The 21,056-nt window shown below is 44.0% G+C and overlaps 1 protein-coding gene and 1 long non-coding RNA gene across 13 annotated transcripts in view; one reads left to right on the forward strand and one right to left on the reverse strand.

Moving 5' to 3' along the window:
* LOC139636235 (nuclear factor 1 X-type) overlaps positions 1-796 on the reverse strand; it is a 105,270-nt gene extending 104,474 nt beyond the window's left edge. Inside the window, exon 1 of one of the 11 annotated variants that reach the window (XM_071504096.1) lies at positions 1-796. In XM_071504096.1, coding sequence (XP_071360197.1) covers positions 1-3 — 3 coding nt within the window. In that variant the 5' untranslated portion in view covers positions 4-796. The other 10 variants (XM_071504093.1, XM_071504090.1, XM_071504086.1 and 7 more) reach the window with 10 other exon arrangements.
* The window catches only part of LOC139636244 (uncharacterized), a 26,883-nt gene continuing 6,027 nt past the window's right edge, over positions 201-21,056 (forward strand). The window contains exons 1-4 of one of the 2 annotated variants that reach the window (XR_011694371.1): positions 201-328; positions 3,171-3,394; positions 9,874-9,985; positions 20,062-20,107. This is a non-coding gene — a long non-coding RNA (uncharacterized lncRNA). The remainder of the gene's footprint in view (positions 329-3,170; positions 3,395-9,873; positions 9,986-20,061; positions 20,108-21,056) is intronic. The other variant, XR_011694372.1, reaches the window with a different exon arrangement.

The following is a 21,056-nucleotide window of genomic DNA, read 5'->3' on the forward strand; positions in this document are numbered from 1 at the left end:
CATTATAGCGTGGGGAGATCTGCCAACCCTCTCAATGCCCCATTTTCCTTTAAAAGTTCAGCTTCCAAAAAAGTGAGAGAGGGAGTGAGGGCTGAGGGAGGAAGACTTGGTCTCTTCGCTGTTGCCGGAAGCAAAAAAGGACCTTTAAACAAGTCGGCCTTAGGCCCAGATAGAAAAAAACAGGCTCTTTCAAAAGTGGGTCCACTCTGCAAGAGATAGGAGGAAAAGAGGACAGCGGCTCCGACCCTCCGTCTACGGCTGTTTGGCCTCAGATGCGCCCATGTCCAGCGGCCAGAAGTCAGGGAGACGTCTGCGTCAGAGTCCCGAGGTGCGTCCTTCAGCGGCCAAACTTGTCCTGCAGATTGGGAGGCGCTCAGAAAACTCCCCGAAATAATGTGAATAAGGCGGTAAAATGAATGATGGGAGGGTGATGCAAAGTAAGTTTGGTTTATGTGATTTTTCCGTGCGCAGCTTCGCAGTCGGCAGCTTCTGTCTCCAAAACGTGTCCAAAAGCGGCTGTGTCCTGCGCCGCGCGTCCGATCTGTTTTACCCTTCTATCTCTCTCTCTCTCTCCCTCCTCTCTGCCGTACCAAACACACACAAACACACGCACACACACACACGGAGTTACACACAAACGGGGGGACACCCCGGGTCCCTCGCCGCCTCCTCCTCAAAGCTGACGAGATGAAAGAGCAGCTTGCGTTTTCGCTCCTTCAAACCGCTCCAGCCTCCGCCGGCGGCAGAATGCCTGCGCAGCGACACGTCGTCGGTCCGGGCTCCAGCTCGGCGCGTAAAATGGAAGCTCCCGGTGCGCTCCGGCAGCGGCGGCGGCAGCCTCCGCTTCCCTCCCCAAAATATCAGCTACTAAACAGCTCACCTCAGCAGCATGTGCCCTGTTTGCACAGACACAAAAATAATAGACGGGGAATTAGGGCAGTTGTGTACAGCGGCGGTGGGGGCCGATGCTTCAGCCGGCAGCGCTGAACTGCTGAATTATTAGGTGAATTATTAATAAAGCGAGCGGTGTGCAGTCTGTCGCGGAGAGAGCGGGGCGGCCAGGGGAGCAGCTGGGGCTTTAGGAGCATTAGGAGGACCAGGGGCTAAATCACGGATGGCGGGGATTAGGGCTGCACTGGCTCCTACCTACCGCCTGCATGTACTGAAGGTTTCAGAGTGGCACTGCAGTGGGCACGACCCGGCTGCTCCCACTTTGATTTCTGTAGTTTTCAATATTACAATCTGCTGCAAAGATCAAAGACTGAGGGGAAAGAAACTCACTGAGTGAAGTTGATCTCATTCAATAAAAATCTAAAGTCACTGAATCCACAGGCACATGCAGGTTCAGAGGGTTTATGAGGGCAGGACCCACCACTGTGGGCCGGTGGAGCTGTGACACATCTGAGGTGAAATTCATAATCATGGCGGGTGTAAAGGCAGTAGAGGAATTTTAGAGGAGAGGAGCTTTAACTTGAAGACTGCAGCTTGTGAAACGCTTCACTAACACAGATTCACAGTGTGTCCCAGCCGAGCGACGCAGTGGAGCAGCAGGATGAAGTGTGACCGAGATACTGCACAGCGCCGGCGCGTTGCAAGACATCAGCCATCTCACTTTGGGCAAATCACTCCAGAAAACACGCACAAAAAACACACCTCACTGTGTGTGAGCAGAGGCCTGCAGCCGCAGATCAGACTCACAACGGACTCACAACAGACACACAACAGTAAAACACATGTGGACATGCTCCGGTTATTCCAGAGAGGAGCCAGGAGGGGAGTTCAACTAAAGGTGTCTCACAGTCGGAGCGAGTCGTGGCTGGAGGTGCACCTTCAGCCCGGGGGGGGGGGGGGCACGGCTCGGGTTAAACAGGTGACTGAGGCCGACAGGACCTGCGTGGGGACACCACGCTGCCCCACGACAGAGTGGCACAAAGAGAACAGAGTCTGAAAAATAAAAATGGTTCCATCAAACCCCAGCAACAGTTTCTGAAACACGTCGGTGAGGAAAGCGCCTGCGCAGCTCTCTGCTCCTCATCATCTCGGTCTGTGTCACAATCACACTCTCAACTTTGCCGCAGTTGGTCTGAGCAGAGACAACAACAACCTGCCGCTTTGTTCCCGCCTGTAAAATCTGCTGCTTTCAGCTGTGCGTGTGTCGTTATCCGTCTTTAGGGCCAGACGTCTGGTGACATTCCTCCAACATGAGGGCTCATCAATAATTTAATGTCGACCTCCCCACACATTTGGCCGCATCAATTATTCATCTATAATTGAATTTGTGATTTAAGTTTTTGTTTCAGCCTAATTTGGATGATTCGGATGATCAGGACAGCGTGGAGGGCTGACGGAGGCCCCGCTGCCCCCCCACAGCACCGAGATCACGGCTATAGTTTTTGTTGGTGTCAGAGTTTTGATGTTGTTTAACATGGAAGTGAACGAAGACTCTTTCATTTAAACTGATCTGTTAATTAGACCTTGAGCAAAAACACAAATAATAAGAATTGTTCAAAGCTTCTTTCTCAGCAAGTTTCTCAGTCGTGAAGCAGCCGGGCCCACAGGCCCCCCCACTCAACTGAGAGGCTTTCTCCACTATCTTCATCTTACTGTCAAAGTGACCGTTTCTTTCTACACCAATTTCATTCCTTAAAAACAGTGGCTATTTAAATGTCCACGTGTCTTAAATATGAGTCTTAAAGGTATTTTTTATATATTTTTGATTATTCTATTTTTTAAACTGTTGATATCATCATTTTAAAATAAATAAAGGTCATTAGTTGAGGCATGAAACAAACTACAAGTTGCTACAGTGACACGTAACAAAGTTGGCAAATTGATCAGTTGTAATAAAGATGAATAATAATAATAATAATAATAATAATAATAATAATAATAATAATAGCGCCGGCGAAAGACTGAATGAAATTAAAATGACAATAAATATCAGTAAATTGCTTCACATAAAGAATAACAACAGCACAATCATCACCGATAATAATGTACAAAATCAAATAATAATAATAATAATAATAATAAAAGTGAAAACATCCAGTCTAACTGATAATTGTAATGATTCATTGACTGAAGGACGCGTCTGCCTGAAGCGGCTGAATTCACTTTACACCATCACCTTCTTCGTTTGGTCTGAATATGAATCCCGGTGTGTTTTACAGATGCTGCGGGCTGGGGGGCTCACACACGCCCGTCGGCCTGTTTGGAGAGTGACCAGTTGATTGGAAAAACACCAAAAACTGCCTCTAAACCCCGAATAATCCCGCGACACGATGTGTTCCTTAACCCTTCATTAATGTGCAAACAAGAGTCGGTGGAGAGAGGGGCCGCAGCGGGGGCCAGCCGGGAGCTGCTGCGGGCCACACACACTCTCTGCAGGTCCCAGGTAATAAACCTGCCCCTGGAAAGTGGAAATAAAATCGAGCCAATGTGATTCTGGAACGAAAAAATACATCTGTGGCTGAGTTTTACAGTTGGTCAGTGAAGAATCTGACAAACCTCCCGCCACTACTCAGACGTGCAGAGGGAAGCCTGCTCAAGTCCAGCACGTTTTCAAAAATGGTTTTTCCCCTAAAATCTAAAAATCTACAAACAAACAAACACAGACTTTCCTCTGATCACCTTCGTTACGAAACTGTGCCGAAAAACAGATAAACACGTCGTGAAGTCATTAAAAACACTGCGTAGAAAAAAATATTAGGTGTAATAAAAAAGTATGTGTAATAATAAATATAAATATATAATAAAACAGAATTATTATGAGCATTAAAATGTTTAATCTCGACCTAGTCTTAAATATTAAGTGAATTAAGTTATTATTTTTATTAGACTATTATATGAAAGTGTGGAATAAAAACTGTGAAGTTGTTTGTAATAACTTGTGTAATTCATAACTTCCATTGTAAAAAAAAGTCTTTGACATTCTCTCATTACAGCTGTGCACAGTGAGTCATTGATTCCCACTTGTGTTTTAATGTGGCTTAAATAATAATTGATTCTCCCTCCTCCTGATGCTGATGCACCACATGTTCGACCTCCTTTAAATTAGACAATAATTCCCATGTTTTTCCTTGAAATAACGTTGATGAAAATGTGGGCTGCTGGTCTCAGTCTCACCGGATCATCCCCAAACCATTTTGTTCATAGAACCAAAACCATCACAACCACTGGATCCTTGCATTTTGTGGAGAGAGAGGAGACAATAATAAAATAACTCAAATTATTTTGTCATAAACCTTTGACTTATTAAATAAAACAAAATAAAAAAAGGAGACATCAACAGAAAAGTTAATGTGTTTTGTTCTTTTTTAGTATTTCTTGGAAGAAAAAAATAAAACATAAAATCTAGAGAAATGAAGTTAATTTGATCTGTTCCAAAAGTTAAACAACAAACTGTAGGAAATTTGCTGGCATGCACTGGCCTTCAACATGTAGAGCAAACTATAAGCGTCAATTAGGCTGAGCTTTGGGTTAATGAAAGCCCTGAGCGGTGTGTCTCACCACAACCCCCTTAACTAGTGATTACTGCAGACCACAATGGCCCTGATACCACGCTGTTTTAAGACCCAGCATTATGTGGGCAATAAGTTCCCTAAACCTCACTGTGAGAGGAGAAGGGCACATTGTGGGCTCAGACAGGCAAAGTTCAGACAACATTTTCTAAGTCCTACATTCTTGTCTGTAAACCCCCAAAATGAATCAGGGGAAATTTTTTACTCCAAAATTACAAGTTTTAGATCACAGGCTGGAGCGTAAGTGAAAACCACGGCTGACATGTTGAAACTAATTATCAGATAATGCTACAAAGTGTTGGTTGGTCGACGGCACTGAGTGAACTGATGCAGATAAATCTTCACTTATCAAAGATGGACTTGGTGCCAACATGAGTTTTACAAGTTTATGGCACAAAAGACAAAGGTACAAGCCAGACACAGAGTCTGTAAATGAGATGCATCAACTTCAACCAACAGGTTCACGTTTTTATCAAAGACATGAGCAAAGATCCAGGCGAATAAAGAAAAATGAGAATATCAGGAAATATCTGAAATTGGTGTAAAGTAGCTTACAGAGAAAAATCCATCCAACAGATGTTGCACACCTGCAAGGGAGTAGTAACACATTCTAAAAGTTATCAACACTCTAATTTGCATTTCAAGTAATTTATATCCTATTTATTATTACATACGATGAAAATGCAAATAAACCACTGCAGCATAACCCAGTGTGAACTATGATAACAAACAGGAGAATCTACGTCCTGAGAGCTTTGGTGAAACATCCAAAAAGAGAAAAGTGGAGGAAAACAAAACAAAAGGCAGCTCACACCTTCAGCGTCACTGTTTCTACAAAATGGAGATTTTCTATTGACTCATTTACAAAGATCCTCAAACTACGAGCTATAAGATCACACACACCAGCAAAGAGGAAAGTCTCACACAAAAAAATCAAACAAATGTAAGAAGTGAGGAAAAGCAAAAATAGCTGCACAGCTGCAAAGTCCAGCAGACAACACAAATAAAAGTCAGGCCTCAGTCCTGCTGCCACTCTCCCCATTAAAGAGCCTCACTCTGACTGACTCTGCAGCACGATACTGACATCCACTCCCAGCCTGCTCTCGCTGGCCTTCTGCTGCACTGAAGTCAGGGGAGAATGAAATACTGTCTTGGCCTTATACAAAATATACTCTATGACAAGACCATATATCAGTGGAACTATTTTTTTCCTCTCTACAATCTTCATTCCTCTCCCAGCCGAAAGAAATGGCTCGGAGAATTCTGCGTCTCCATGCGAGGAGAGCAATAAGCAGTGGAAAGGAAAGAAAAAACACAAGGCTCTTTTTGTCTGCGGCGGCCGAGGTTTTATCCCTGCATTGCCGAGTGTTGTCTAGCATTACAAATCTCAGCCCTGGCCTGGATGGACACAGGAGGGCTCTGCTGGCCCTGCTGCTGTCTGCATCCTTTACGCTCTGCCATGCAAATAAACCCAAATGAGAGAGCAGCTGAGGGAGAGAGCAGTGGAGATGGAGGGTTGTTGAAGGGGAAAAAGGATGGTAGGAAGGAAGGGAAATGAAGGAAGAATGAAGGATGGGACGGCTGCAAAGAGGAAATGAAGAAATGTATGTGGCAAGTAAGGGAGGAAGGAAATAGTTGGTTTGAAGTAGTCGCATAGGGACAAAAAGAGTGAAGCCTGTGTGTGTTTGTGTGGAAGGAGGAAAGAGAAAAAGAGTGGGTTCTAACCGGCCTTTGGACGGGTGAGGAATGCCCGGCCCTGGCACAGGAGAATGGGATGGAGGGTGGAGTATGTTCACATTGCTGCTGCCAGCTGAGCACATTCCCTCCACAGAGTCATGGAGACTTTTTAACCTACACATTTTGAAGCAGCAGCAGTTTCCTTTGGGGGGGTTTTCCTATCGGGGCTTCAAATGTTTCTTCTTTTTGGGAGTAAAAGGCCTCTGAATTTACCCAAGGTGTCGCTGAAATTATCTGCTGAGGCCTATTTTTAGAGATTATCATATTTTTATTTTTGGCATTTTGTCTTTTTAATTTTATGGGGGGGGGGGGGGGGGTCACAAGCAACAATGGTCCCCAGACTCTACCAGAGAACACTGTGATCATGGTTTGTGCCTTTAACCACTCAGCAGAGCGACGGCCTGAACAATATGCTTTTAATACAAACTGTACCATCGTCCTTCTGGAAGGGTGACACCCCCATCACACACACACACACACACACACATGTCCTGATGAGTAAGAAAGAGGTGCAATTCTAATAAAAAATGCTCTGGGAGATTACAACATAAAGATTAATCTACTTTTAATCAAGGAAATAAAATGTTGAATTGTATTTTATTTTAGCCACAAATATTGATAATTAATAATAAGATAATTTATTCAGATTTATTCAAAATACTTTATTTGTCCCTCAAGTGAGACAATTTGAGGCGAGTTTGCAAATACACACAAACAATTCATCCACACATTTAAAACTAAAACTAACATTTAAATCTAAACTACATCATATGATGAGTGTGACATCATCATGACATCATCATGACATCATCATGACAACACGTGTAACTGTCCACAAGTCTGATGGAATAAAAGCAGACTTCCTTCTGTTGGCAGTGAATCTGAACCAGATTCCTGATGTTTAAAGTAACAACACACGACGTGTGAATTTACTGATCATCTCTCTCGCCTCCGACAGAGACCTCAAATCCTTTCAGTTTGCCAATAATCAATCATAACTCATTTCCTCACATCCCCCATCTACTGGAGACAATCATGTGTACAGTTGTTCTTTACTGAAGTACATTTTTGAGGTACTTTACTGTGTTTTACACTTCTACAGTCTCCACTCACTCCACTTCATTATCATCAGCTCATATAAAGTGACGCAGCTCAGTAAGATGCTACTTACACATGAGCATCAGTAGCAATGATTTAGTGATATTATATATAACAATGGAACAGTGATGTCATTCTTCTGCTCTGATATGTAAGAACAATTTGATAATAGTACATTAGGATTTTAAATACAACTCTATCTTTAAATTGTCTTTTTGCTGCTGTGACTTCAGTTGGAGTGTGTGACAGAGGTCAGAGTCAAACCCGTCTGCACAGAGGAAACGTGACGCGACGAGCCGTTTGTCTTTCTGAAGACACGGCTCATCATTCCAAGAATTCTGCTGAGGCGAGCGTGATGTGTGTGCGTCTGTGTTTCAGTGAGTGCAGTGGTTTATCACTGGCTCACACTAGTTTCAGCTTTGATAACACACACACACACACACACACACACACACACACACACACACAGTTTAACTTATAAAGCAAAAGCTCAGTTGTGATATTTAGTAAAAACACAAAAATGTGGATTATAACATGATTATATTACATAGAGCGGAAATGATTGATTAATCCAGGGAAAATTAATATGCAATTATCTGAGACTGATTAATTACCTCAGTCATTTTTCAAGCAAAAAGTACCAAATATTTTCATGTTCCAGGATCTAAAACGAGAAGACTTGCTTCTTTTTTTGTCATATAAGACAGTAAATTAAATACGTTTTGGTTTTGGATTGATGATCAGGAAAAACAAGAAATTTGATGACATTAATTTGGAAACAGAGAAATAATTGTGGTCATTTTTCATAGTATTTGTTCATATGACTAAAGAAATAATTCATGAATGAACATAATTGTTAGTTGCATCCCTATTATTATTATTATTATTATTATTATTATTATTATTATTATGATGATTATTCCCTGTAGGAACCTGCTGTGGGACACACACACACACACACACACACACACACTGCGGTTGTGTCTGTGTGAGTGTGTGTTCCCTCTGCAGCAGGCAGATACTCCGTCACTTCATTCCTCTTTGTGTCATAAACAGTTAGCAAACGTGACCTGATGTGAGGTCGACACACACTGGCTGTCATTGTGTGTCCACGTCTCCACCCACTCTGTGAGTGGGGACGGCCTCAGCAGCGGGTGGATTTGTTCTGGGCTGGGCAGGTCAGCGACGGGTGCAGTGTAAAAGTTAGTTAGTTTTATGTTTGTGTGAGGGGGGGTTGAATGGAGGTTGTGTGTGTGTGTGTGTGTGCTCCCCCAGGAGAAAAGAGGACTCCTAATCTGTTTTCCTGGCTCTTCTTTAAAGGGAGAGCAAGACACACTAGAGGCTCCCTCTGATCTGCTGCCCCATCCATCCCTCACTTTCTCTCTCTCCTCCATCTCTCCTTTCCTCGCTTCCATCATCTGCCTCTCGCTCCCTCTGCTTTTAGCCCTCGTTTCCTCGGCCCCCCGTCCCTATGCTCTCTCATCTGTTGTGTTGGCCCGCTCTGGTCTTTGTATGGCGACAGCTCCCATCTCCAGATACTGCCTAAGAGCTCTGATTCCACTTAATCACTCAGTTTTTTATTAGTTTTCCCTCGCAGGGTATTTTGTGTTCTGAATTGCGTTTATCTATTATGCTGTTTCAGATTTATTGCTTTAGGAGGCAGACTGTGTGGCACACTACCCACCAATACGGTACACGATGCTGTGATCTCTCTACGTCTGCCCCTCTTTATGCCTGTCTGCTTTCATCCCTTCAAAATTAAATGAACAAATACACACTCACTCACTCACTGCTCCTCTCGTACTTTTTTGTATTTTTTTTTTTTTTTCATTAGTTTTGTTTTACTGGGCGTCTCAAACACTCAGCTGCATTTATTCAGAATGCAGTAAAGACCACAGGGGGAGAGTGTGTGGCATCAGTTAGTCAGATGCTGCTCTATCCATCTGTCCTGGCAGCTTTTACACCTCATCGCTTTACTTTACCAGCTTCAAAATCAAAATGAGAGTCACAGGTATGGCTTTCTTCTTCGAGCACAGATGTCTGTCTTTGAAGGATTTCTTTGTGATCTGGAGGATATTTAAAGTGGCTTAGCAGCGACTGTGGCGCCTTTAAATCACATTGTGTTCAAAAATACTCAGATTATTATTCATTCATTCATTATTTGAGCGCTACCGAAAAATTTGAGCAAACCAACTCGGATGCTTGAGGTCATTTGCTTTGCACTGGAGTCTTATTTCTACCTCATTAGGAGACATGGCATACACACTCAAAATATTTTGCCCCAAAATGGCGGCACACCATCCCGGCCCTCCATTTTGTTCTGTCACTGGATCGAGTCTGGATCCTGCTCCTGACTTGTTGGACCAGTGTTTGCATTTGAAAATACCCTCTCTCCATGCCCCGCTGTTACTATGCATCTCTCTAGTGGTTACTGGTCACCACAAGTGTCATTAACCTGCTGCACCAATCAGAGGATGCCTCCTGACTGACGTTCCCTCCTTCTCCTTTCTGCTTCCAGGGGCTTCCTGTGAACGGGAGGGAAACATGGGCGCTGGCCATCACCTCGACCGAATCCAGAACCAGAATGAGGGAGGGAGACTCCCAGAGACAGACCGAGACAGAAACAATGAGTGAGTCAGAGCGAAATAAAGAATTCTGATTATAAACTGATAATCAAGACAAATCAAGAATCATGATGACCATGAAGACGACTCCATTTTGGGCTGAAAAAAAGGAAGCAGAAAATGAATATTCATGACCTGTCCCTCCCATCCAAATTCAGCACCCTCCATCCCTCCCTTCCCACCCAAATCCTCCCTCCTCCTCACTTCCTCTCCCCTCCATTGGGTGGCAACACTTGGTAGGGCACATGGTGAGACAGCTGTTGCAGGGCAACGTGGGCATCTGTGGTGCTACGTAGAGGGGAGGAGATAGTGGGGTGGTGGGGTGGGGTGGTGGGGTGGGGGGGCGGGGGGGGGGGGGCGGGGGGGGTTTCGAGGAGGTGCAGACGGCATCAAGAGATGGAGACAGTACCCTGCCTCTGCCCCGTGCACATATGTGCTTGTGTTTAAGTGGGTCCTAAAGTTTCAGGGATTATTAATGGATCTGTGGGGAAAGGGGGAGAAGTGTTCAGGGACAAACGAGAGGGAAAACGAGGAGGCATCGCTTTCCTCTTCCTCTTCCTCCTCTTCTTCTTCTTCTACGCAAAGCTGTGGATGAAAAGTAGCACCTGTCCTCCAAGCCTTCAACATCCAAACCCTCACACACACACACACACACACACACACCCTTCTCCCTGTCTGCATTTCATTCTGTCTTTCTCACACAGAGACGACACCCCACCTCCCTCCCTCTGCACCTTTCTCTTCAGAGGGAGTGGGCATTTTCCCAGGGTTATTATCACATGCCAGGTGCCCCCCCCACCCCCACCCCACCCCTCCATTCATATATACTCACAGTCAAACACACACATACATCTCACCCCACCCATATTTTACCCCCTCTCTCCACACAGCACCTACCACACACCCTTGCCATTTCTCTCTCCCCCACAGCGCCAGCGCAGCCCCACCTCGTGGTGCCAAAGTGGGCAGCCTCTGCCTTGGCGTTGCCTGGGCCTTCTGGTGCCCTAGATAGCTGTGTGTGTGTGTGTGTGTGTGTGAGCACTGGCCCAGCTCTGTGCGGACACAGCCAGCCCTTTAAACTGTGTCAAGGCTCCAGATGCTGGGAGAGACTCGGATTAACACAAGCGTTTGTATGCAGACACATACGCACAAACAGACACACACAAAATAGTCTGTTGGCCCATATATTCCATCATACTTCAGATGCTTGGGTGTTACATGTTTTGACCAAAGGCTGAGTGAGTCTTAGAAAAACAAAGTCTGAAAAAGACAAAGACCTCGTTCCTGCTTCAGTATTCATCAAATCAAACTCACCTTTAAAGCAGCCCCGTATCACCTGCCCTCTGAACCTGTCAGCTCTTTTCATGACGTGAATAAAATGTTGGATCACACACTGAAATGTATGAGACGGGACACAAAGGTATCAGAGATCCTATGGCGGAGCAACAGACCCTGGCAGAGCTGAGATGGTGCACTGATGCCAACGCAGCACCTCAGAGAGCGGATTTGGATTAAACAGACAGAGAAAAGGACCTCGGAGACCTGACATACACACACACCCCAGTGTCCGTACACTAGCCCTTTAGCAGCATGCCACAACCCTGAGGGCATGAACGCACACACACACACAAATATGCAAAGACACACACGAATACCAAGCAAGTGTCCACCTACTGTTTCTTTAGTGGCGTGCCACTGCCCTTAGGCTATGCACAGCTACACACACACACACAAACACACAATACATCCACACAAACACACACCAGCATGCACATTCCACTGGTGATTCTGACATCATTGCAACTGAACACAGTGAATAGTGAAGTGATGTGAATGATCACGAATTACCAAGACAGTCCCCTGCAAACTAGCAAAAGCTACAGACTGCTAATTACAAGTATGCAAGCATGTGTGTCCAAGTGTGTGAAGAAGAGAGAATGTTTTCTTCCAGTGTTCAGTCTCTCTCTCTCTCTCTCTCTCTCTCTCACTCTCTCTGTGTCTTGCTGAGCAGTAGTTATGGTGCCAGTTATGGAGTGTTTGCCATAGCAGGGAGCTGCCTTGGCACCGTGCCCTAATTTAGGGGAATTAAAAAGCACTAGACAGGCCCCTTTGTGGCACCGTGCGCCCGCTTTAATCTCCCCACGCCTCAGCGGGCAACCACAGCACCAGGAGTGGGCACTGTGCCCACATGACCCCAGGCAATATGGAAATCGCCACCAAAAATCCTAACTAAGCGCCGAGCCCTGCCCCTGGTGCACAGTGTACACAGTACACACAGACATGCGCAAAGCGATGCTATCACACACACACACACACACACACACACACAGTCACACATGGCACAAGAGGGACAACACCCAGCTCACAATGGTAGCTCACACACTGTACTCACTCACACACTCTTACACATGTGATTAAAAACATGTAAAAGTCTCATGTACATAACGACACCAGTGAAACACACACATGCAGAAACACAGGTGTGTTTCCGAAGGTCACAGGGGCATGAAATGAAATACTCCTGCTGTTGTCCCTGTTGTACACACGCCAGCTTGTACACACAGACACACATACACACTCACTTTTCCACTCATCCAAAGTTGGTGTGTGTTCTCTTTGAAGTGTAGGTGTGTGTAATGCTTGTCATGAGGTCATCCATCAGGGCTAATGAAACTGGCAGACCCTGACACTGTCTCACTGGGCAGCACCGCTGGCGCCGCAAGCTAACTCAAGGAGAAATGGACTGATTTAATTACACAGCGAGGGCACATGTGCACATACATGCACATGCACAAACACACCTGAACGCTCACGCACTGAGAGAAAAGGACATATATGAAGTATGCACACACACACACACTCTTTGCATGCAGGTACATAATCAGGAGTAAAAATGCAATCACACACACACACTAGAAAGCCAAATGTTAAAAAGCACACACACACACAGCTCAAAACACTCCATCAAATATTGCCACTTCCTGCCAGCACTGTAATGCCAGCTCACACTCTGGTGCAACCTTTTAAAGTAGATAAATGATGGATTTTAACCTTTTCTGATAAACAGAACTCATAGTAAAAGTAAGTGAAGCCGGACTCGTCACCTCTACAGCAGAACCCAGTGAAGGCACAGTTAGTGGGCGAGCTGCCCCCCCACTGCAGGTTCACAATGTTCCCTTTCCTAAAACAAAGACCCACTTTGGCCCTGGAACAGGACGCACTCGCATCCCTCTCTCCCTCTTTTTCCCCAGTTCCTCTTTCCCTCCTCACCCCCTCTCCCTCTCTCTCCCTCTCTCTCCCTCTCTCTCTCTCCCTCTCTCTCTCTCCCTGTCCATTTGTCCCCCTACTGGCTTCACTTAATAAGCTTCAAAGGTTTCTGGGCAACGTGGCTTTCAAAAAAAAAAAAAAGTTACCATGGCATTTTTTTGGCACACAGCATCTTCCCTCTTGCTGAGGATATGGGGTTGCCATGACATCAGTGGGCACCTTATAAAGCATACAATTGTGTGTGTGTGTGTGTGTGTGTGTGTGTGTGTGTGTGATAGACATCTTGTGTCAGTCTCAGCTAAATGCTTAGACACTGGTAGGAAACCCAGGACAGCAGCAACACAGGCGTCATTGCTTATAGACAACACACACACATACACACACTGCAAAGTGACTCTGCTCTCCTACTCTTCTACTCTATTCTACTCTATTCTATTGATGATGGAGACATATACTGGAGAATTTAATCTTACAGTTTCTGCACTTTTCAAACTGTATATACGTGAAATAAAACATAGTATAAGATGTGTTTGGCTTTGACATATTATTAATTAATAAACTCCACAACAAAAGAACTGGCAGAGTGAATAGCATACATGCAGTCTCTGCAAGTACATTCTGTGTTTGTTTTGGTTAAACTTACCCCGGAGAGTCTCAAATCCAAGAGCTAACTTTAAAATTGGCTCTGGATTTCCACTGATGGTTAATGTTTTCATACTGGCATCTCTCTGTGATTCTGCTAATGTTTGTGTGTTTGTGTGTGTGTGTGTGTGTGTGTGTGTGTGTGTGTGTGTGTGTGTGTGTGTGCATTTTTCTTTTCATGCACTCCCATCCAAAATAATTAACAGTGAGTGCAGAAGTAACCTGCAATTCTCAATCAGAAATACACACAACTGACAGAGAAGAATTCAATACAGAGGAAAACAAAAGGTCGGAGCCACAGAAACTATGATGACAATAATAATCTGAGTGTGTGAGCATGATTGTATGTTGTTGTTTTCTTTGTGTGTGTGTGTGTGTGTGTGTGTGTGTGTGTGTGTGTGTGTGTGTACCAGTAAAATACCACATAACTAGTTCTTTTTGTGATAGTCAAACAGGTCCTTGACCTCGAAGTTGCATTTGCTCAAAGTGAAACTACAATTTTGTGGCCTGGCTCTCGCAGCCGCCGCACACCTCGGCTCCACTAATGTGAAACGGCCGGGAGCCGTGAGCTGCTGCAGCACATCCCTCATCTCAGCCGGATCTTTCCTCACACACAGCACAGCACTGATTTCAATTTGGACTGATTAAAGAAAAAATTAGCTCTTTTCTCAACTGTCTAAGAACTAACAGTTAATTTTTTAAAGTATTTTATAATAAAAGTGGCCAAAAATATTGTTTTAGTCAGTTCTTTGTTTCTGTTTCAGGCCACTAATTCTTCAGAAAATGAAAAACTTCACCAAGGCCCATTGAAGGCAGCATAGTTGTGCTCCACATGCCCTCATACATAGATCCATGCAGTCCTATGGACAGGGCCTCTAGTGGCCTCTAGTGGTTTATTTATGATGTTGCTGTGATTCTTTGGACTCTGAGCACTGCTGTCTGAAAAGCATACTACAAACTCATCCTATGTACTACAATCTAATCATCATAATATACTGTTTTAGCAGTTAGTATATAAAATATAAATATATATATTTAACCCTTTATACAAACAGGAAACTGCTGATTAAACATCACAGAGACATCAAAATGTTTTTCCCGTGATTTAATTTTTTTCTCTGAGATTTTTCTGGAGCTGTTTCACCTCCATCCACCGTTAACCTTACTTCCTGTCAACTGTGAGCAGCCTCTCCATTCTTTTTGCACAGTGCATTGTGGGAGAATAGTGTCCATCAACAGCACACTCAGAAATGATTTAGTGTGTAAACTGAGTAAACTTGAACACAGTTTGTGAACACATTATATAATAAAACAGCTCAGAATAAGTTGCAAATTTTTAAACATCTCATCTGACCCCTCAGATATGGATCTATACACACTGAGCCACTCCACTGAACTAGTTTGTTATTTCTATTATTATATGATATATTATATTATTAAATATTATTATATGACATTACTGGGTAATAGACACACAGAGATGCTCGTCCTGAACTTACCAGTCCCAGTCTCTCTCCAGAGCCACCACTAAACCTGCTTGTTTTAGTAGCTAATTGTAATGTACCTGATCATGCCTGTGGCCACAGAGAAACTCTGGTTACAGTAAATTCTGCTTTATGCTGCAGCTGTTTTTCATGAGACAGTTTGTTTATAATTTATGTTTTTAAAAAACATCAGTCCTGAAAAAATTCAGATAATTTCAAAGCAAAAGCTCCAAATGTTGTTTTACAACAACAAGAGTTTATTTCGCTTATAACAGAGAAAAAATCGTGCTCCCTGTGAACACTGAAGAGCCTTCCAGGGATTTACCAAATCAGTTTTAGAAATATTAAGGAAATAAAAACAAAGCATCTTCATTAAAATTTGAGCAAATGTTCATATAATGTGTTTTCCTCAGAATTGGTGCCATCTGTCCTGTGTCCATTGAGCTTACTGTCCCTCTTGTCTGCTCTTTCAAAGCTTTGTGTGACCTTTTCTAAGCTACCAGGAATGTGGATCATCTCGGGCTTTGCCAAAGTTTGCCTCAGTCCCCAAAAAGATAAAACAACCCCCCCACTGCTTTACATAAAGAAGCCAGGACAAAACAGTCCCATATATAATAATTCTCTGAAAACAAAGCTGGTTTAATTTAAAACTTTCCTAAAATGAGACAAATGCTGTGATCTGGGTGAGATGTGAGCACAGATCAGGCCAATAAGAGGAAGGATTGTGAAGGCTTTGGAAATAAGCCTCTGACAAGTTCTGCAGTTGCAGTGGATATGTGCAGTGCTAATCTCTGTTCAGCTTTGGTTCACCCCAGCAGTATAAAACACCCTACAGAGCCCAGGTCATATAACCCCCCCCCCCCCCCCCCCCCCAAAAAAAAAAATCCCTCCCCAGGCCCCGGAACACAAGTTTAATAGTTATTCTTATTAGACCATACAACTGCTGGGAGCCCGCAAAATAAAATAGCTGTTTTTCTGTTGATCTGTTTACGCTCGCCTGAGGAACTTTACCGCCGAAGGAGCCAAGACTCCAGAGCAAAAAAAAAAAAAAAAAAAAAAACCTTTCTCTCTCTCCCTCACAGCCAAAGTGGACTTATTATGTTACTGATGGCAGAATTCCCAGTGTGGAATTAGGACTTTGAGCTCCGATAACGTTCCTGAATCCCAGCACGGCGCTGCTTTTACTGGTGGTGGTCACACACTGCTTTCTGTCTCGCCCTGAGCCAAACCAGCCGAGGAATTAGTCACTAATAGGGGGACAACTTCAGGCTGCTACTGTTTCCCATACTGATGAAGAAAGAATATAATTGTGCAATGATCTTTGTGATGTTGTGGGGGTTCAGAAGTGTTTCAACGGCAGGTTGAACAGGTTTTGAATTCTTAACTATATCTCTGCTCCATCTGAGGAGGTGCTTGTGAGTTTTTGCAGCCTCCACACCAGAGATGACCCCTGCTCCAGCCTCCAGGAACCTCCACATCCATCTTCAGCCTCTCTCTGCACCTCCTGCTCCTCATCATTAGCAGCATAGCCACTGTGCCCTTGTGTTGCCATAGTAAAACAATAGAGTGCAAATCTTCCAATCTCCTTAATGTTCACTAATCTAATGAGTGCGGCGGGGATATTAAGCAGATTGCTGAGCATTACATTTTACCATTAGAGACACAGCCACTAGCTATTTCAGCACTTCTGGGCTCTTTTCCTCGAAAGCCCCACCCCACCCAAAAAAAAGAAAAAAAAAAAATCTGATTTTACCATTATTTCTGCAGCCTGAGCCGATCGGCCTGCTGCGTCTTGGGTAGATTATGATTTGGCATGAGGAAGAGAAGTAATCAAATCATGCTGCTACTGCTAAGTGTGGTTACTGCTGAGTGTGGGAGAAAGTGAGTGGGAGTATGTGTGACCGCCTGTGTGTGTGTGTGTGTGTGTGTGTGTGTGTGTGTGACAGTGAGATAGAAAGAAAAAATGGTATGATAACAAGCCAAGTTAATAAAGGGAAACAATTAGGACATAAAAGATTGATATGGCTCACAGATTTTAATGCTCTTGTCTGTCTTAATGAAATCCCTTCGACTATATCTACTTTACACACACACACACACACACAAATATAGGCATGTACACACTCATTACAGTGGTCTCATTGCTTCCCTCAGGCTCTCCTGACAGGTGTGGCTCCCACACACACACACACGTAGATAAACATGCACAAACACATACACGCTCTCTCAAATTTACACACACACACACACACACACACACACACACACACACACACACACACACACACACACACACACTAGGCCCTACAGGGCATTTTCCCTATCCTGGGACTGCACAATGGGCACTTTGTACACCCTCCCACCTCCCCACCCCAGCTCTTACCATCAACCCCCCACCAGCTTCCAGCACATCCCTCTTTAAATGGGAGATTATGCAAATGAGCTCCCACCACCGCGACACCCCACATATAATGTGATGTGATGTGCATTGAGTGAAATGTGTCGTCTGTGTATGGGAGCATGTTTGGGAGTCAGCACGTGAATGTTTCTCCTCAATGAGAGACGGATGTGGCCTAAATACACAGCAGACATCCCAGGTGTTGGAACCACACTGGAATCCTTCTCCTGTCGGCCGCACACTGCAGTGTTTTATTGTTGCTTTTCATGTTTGGCCTAAAATGATTTTACTTCAAATATGTTTTGAAAATTTTTGCTTACACCAGCAAAAATATTTCCTGTGCTTGCAGCCGGACGCTGGACTGACGGCTGAGAAAATAAAAGATTATGTGATCTGCAGCAGCTGTGGATGGACCGATGGAAGAGCACTTACAATATGGTGCTTGGAGCAAAGTCAGTGAACAAGTACAGAAACGTGCAGCTTTTCACAAAGACTATTAACTCCAACAGTGAGAGAAGTATTATCTACTCATACCACAGTATAAAAATACAAGTGCTGCTATCAGAAGAAAAGTACCTGTCAGTGTTATCACACTATATGAATCCATAATACATCCTAATCTATAAAGTGATCATTGTGGGCTTTGTATGGCAAATTTAAATCTAACTCTGTAGTGAAAATAAATGTAGTAAAAAGTTTCTATTTCCCTCTGAAAGGTAGTAGAGTAGAACTTTTATGTGGATGTATAAAATACAGTACTTGAGTAAATGTACTTAGTTAGTTCCCACCACTGGTGGTGGAAGAAGAATTCAGATCATTTACTGAAGTTGAAGTTGCAATAAAATAAAAATACTCAGTAAAACTCCAGTAAAAAATACATAAATGTTTGCAGTAAATTGTACTAAAAGTATGAAAGTACTAGATATGCAGAGAAATGACTCCTGTCAGTGTAAAATGTCTGAGTATTATATCTCTGCATTTAATAAACTCATGGTTTTGTGTATAAAAACTTCATCAGCTGTAAATACAAATGTATCGGAGTAGAAATGGAAACAGAAAATGAAAATACTTAAAAACTGCAGTGAAGTACAGTACTTACTTATTCTAGTAATGAACTAATATCTGTCAGTAAGCACTCAGACAGGACGTTGATTCTGTGTGTGGGAAAAAGAGCAGAAATAAAGAGAGAAACTGAGCAACTTGTTTCTCTGGTGAGGTGAATGAAGGCCTTCAGATGAGACTCAGTCTGAGATAGTTACTGCACGACTGTGTCTGCACTCAGATGCTGATGCTCACGTCCATAGGGTGCCGATTAAGTGAGTGTGTAGACAGAGACATAGCAGAGATGAACATGTCCACACAAACACACACCACAGGCCTGTTACATACAGGAGTTCGGTTCGGGGTCAGGCTGGGACACAGGTTACCACAGGGTTAAAGCCTCGTGCACATGAGAAAAACAGCAGAAACAGATTTAAGAGAGAGCTGGATGCCAAGAGTGCCATCTGTTTTAGTTACCCCCCTTTCCAGTTCCCTCTCTCTCCTCTCCTCTCCCATCCCTCCCCGGTTTTCTCCATCTTTGTCTCTCTGCACATTCCCCCGTTCCCAACTCCCTCCAAAGCCACATACATATTTTGTCAACAGCTAAATATTACCATTCATTATTTGTTTTCCACACTGCTCGAGCTCTGATAATAAACTAAGATGGTATGGATACAAGGACGGCTGTGGGGGTGGGGAGGGAGGGGTAAGATAAGTCCAAATCTGGCAACCGTCTCAAGTGTAATGACACCTCCATCTCTATGGAAAACCATCCCCTTTTGTCTTCACTTGCATGGGAGCTCTTTCTTTTTACTGTTTTGTTCCCAGAAAACCCATGGAACATTTGCCAACATTTTTAAGAGCTGCGAAAAGCAGGATTTTTTTTCTGCTGGTTTTTTAAGTCTTCCACCTCGCAGGTGTTTCTTTTTAAGGCATGCTCGACAATGCCAAGCTCGTCTTGGCTCGTCTTGAATGCCGTGGGCCTCGGGGGGGAGAGGAGGGAAAAAAAAAAAAAAAAACGAGGTTGGAGAAATCTTATTGATTAGCAGTTGTCGCTTCCCTTTTCTTTATCTCACTGTGGCTCTCCTTTGCTGCCTCGCTCACTCTATCTCCACTCACTTTTTAAGTGTTGATAGGGGATGAAAAACCTTTTCAGGACAGGCCAAGAATAAAAAAAGAGACAGCAAAATAAATCTTAACTATAACCTAACCCCCCTCCCGCTCTCTCTCTCTCTCTCTCTCTCTCTCAGGAAGTGACTGGACTTGAAGTGTCAACGAACAAAGCTGCAGCTTTAAGTGAGACTTTTTTAAACGTTGCATGAAGAGCGTTTATGCATTGGAGTGTGTGTGTGTGTGTGTGTGTGAGTGTATGAAGTTCAGTAGCTCCAGGCCTGAATGCGGGGCTTTTATTAAGTGGTGTCTAATTTCCCTCAGACCTTTGGGCCCTAAACACCGGCTTATAGATGCCTTCAAATCTGATTTATGATGCGTGCCTGCTTGTAGTACAGAAAATGAAAAAGAATAATCAATCCTATCTGATTCTGATGCTCTCGTGTTTGTCTGATTAGTATTCTGTGAGTAATTGACACAATTGCAGCCAAAGCTGGGTTCATTAATGTGAAGACAGATTGCTGCTCGTTAGAGCCACCATGTGGTGCAAACACAAACAGCAGCCGTGTTGCTGAAAGTGGAGTTGATAACTGTGTTACATGTTTAGTCTAAACAAAATGTCATGTAAAAGTAATAACTGCAATAAGTAATAATAAAACTATGATATTGCCCTTGAGAGACAGAAAAAAAAATCATTGAGGCTTTTAAATTAGAGAAGGGGTGGGGGGGGGGTAAACAGGTGGACTGCCAGTTAGGATCAGTGATACGCCGGCTGGATGGAAAGAAACACGGGACAAGGGGGAGGGAGGGGGAGAGCTCAGAGAGAGGGATGAAAAGAGGGAGCTGGGAAAGAAGTACCATCTGTTTTTTAGGGACAAGGAAGATAAAAATGTGAGTAGCGCTCTGAGGCAGAATGTTAGTATAGACTGAGGGAGGACGGGGGAGGGAACTACAAGGGGCACGGAGAGGTAAGGGAGAGAGGGCAGATAAGAGGGAGGCGGACAGATGGAAGACAGGAAGATGAGAGAGGGAGGAAGAGTGAGAGAGAGTGAGGAGGAGAGGGGACCAGAGATTGGGGCTGGCAGCGGTGTGAGCGCACTGGGCACGCTCACATCAGGAGGGGACATGACTCGAC

The sequence above is a fragment of the Trachinotus anak genome, unplaced genomic scaffold, assembly GCF_046630095.1.
Source record: "Trachinotus anak isolate AG129_WGS33_773 ecotype Australia unplaced genomic scaffold, CSIRO_AGI_Tana_v1 ptg000019l, whole genome shotgun sequence".
Taxonomy (NCBI): domain Eukaryota; kingdom Metazoa; phylum Chordata; class Actinopteri; order Carangiformes; family Carangidae; genus Trachinotus; species Trachinotus anak.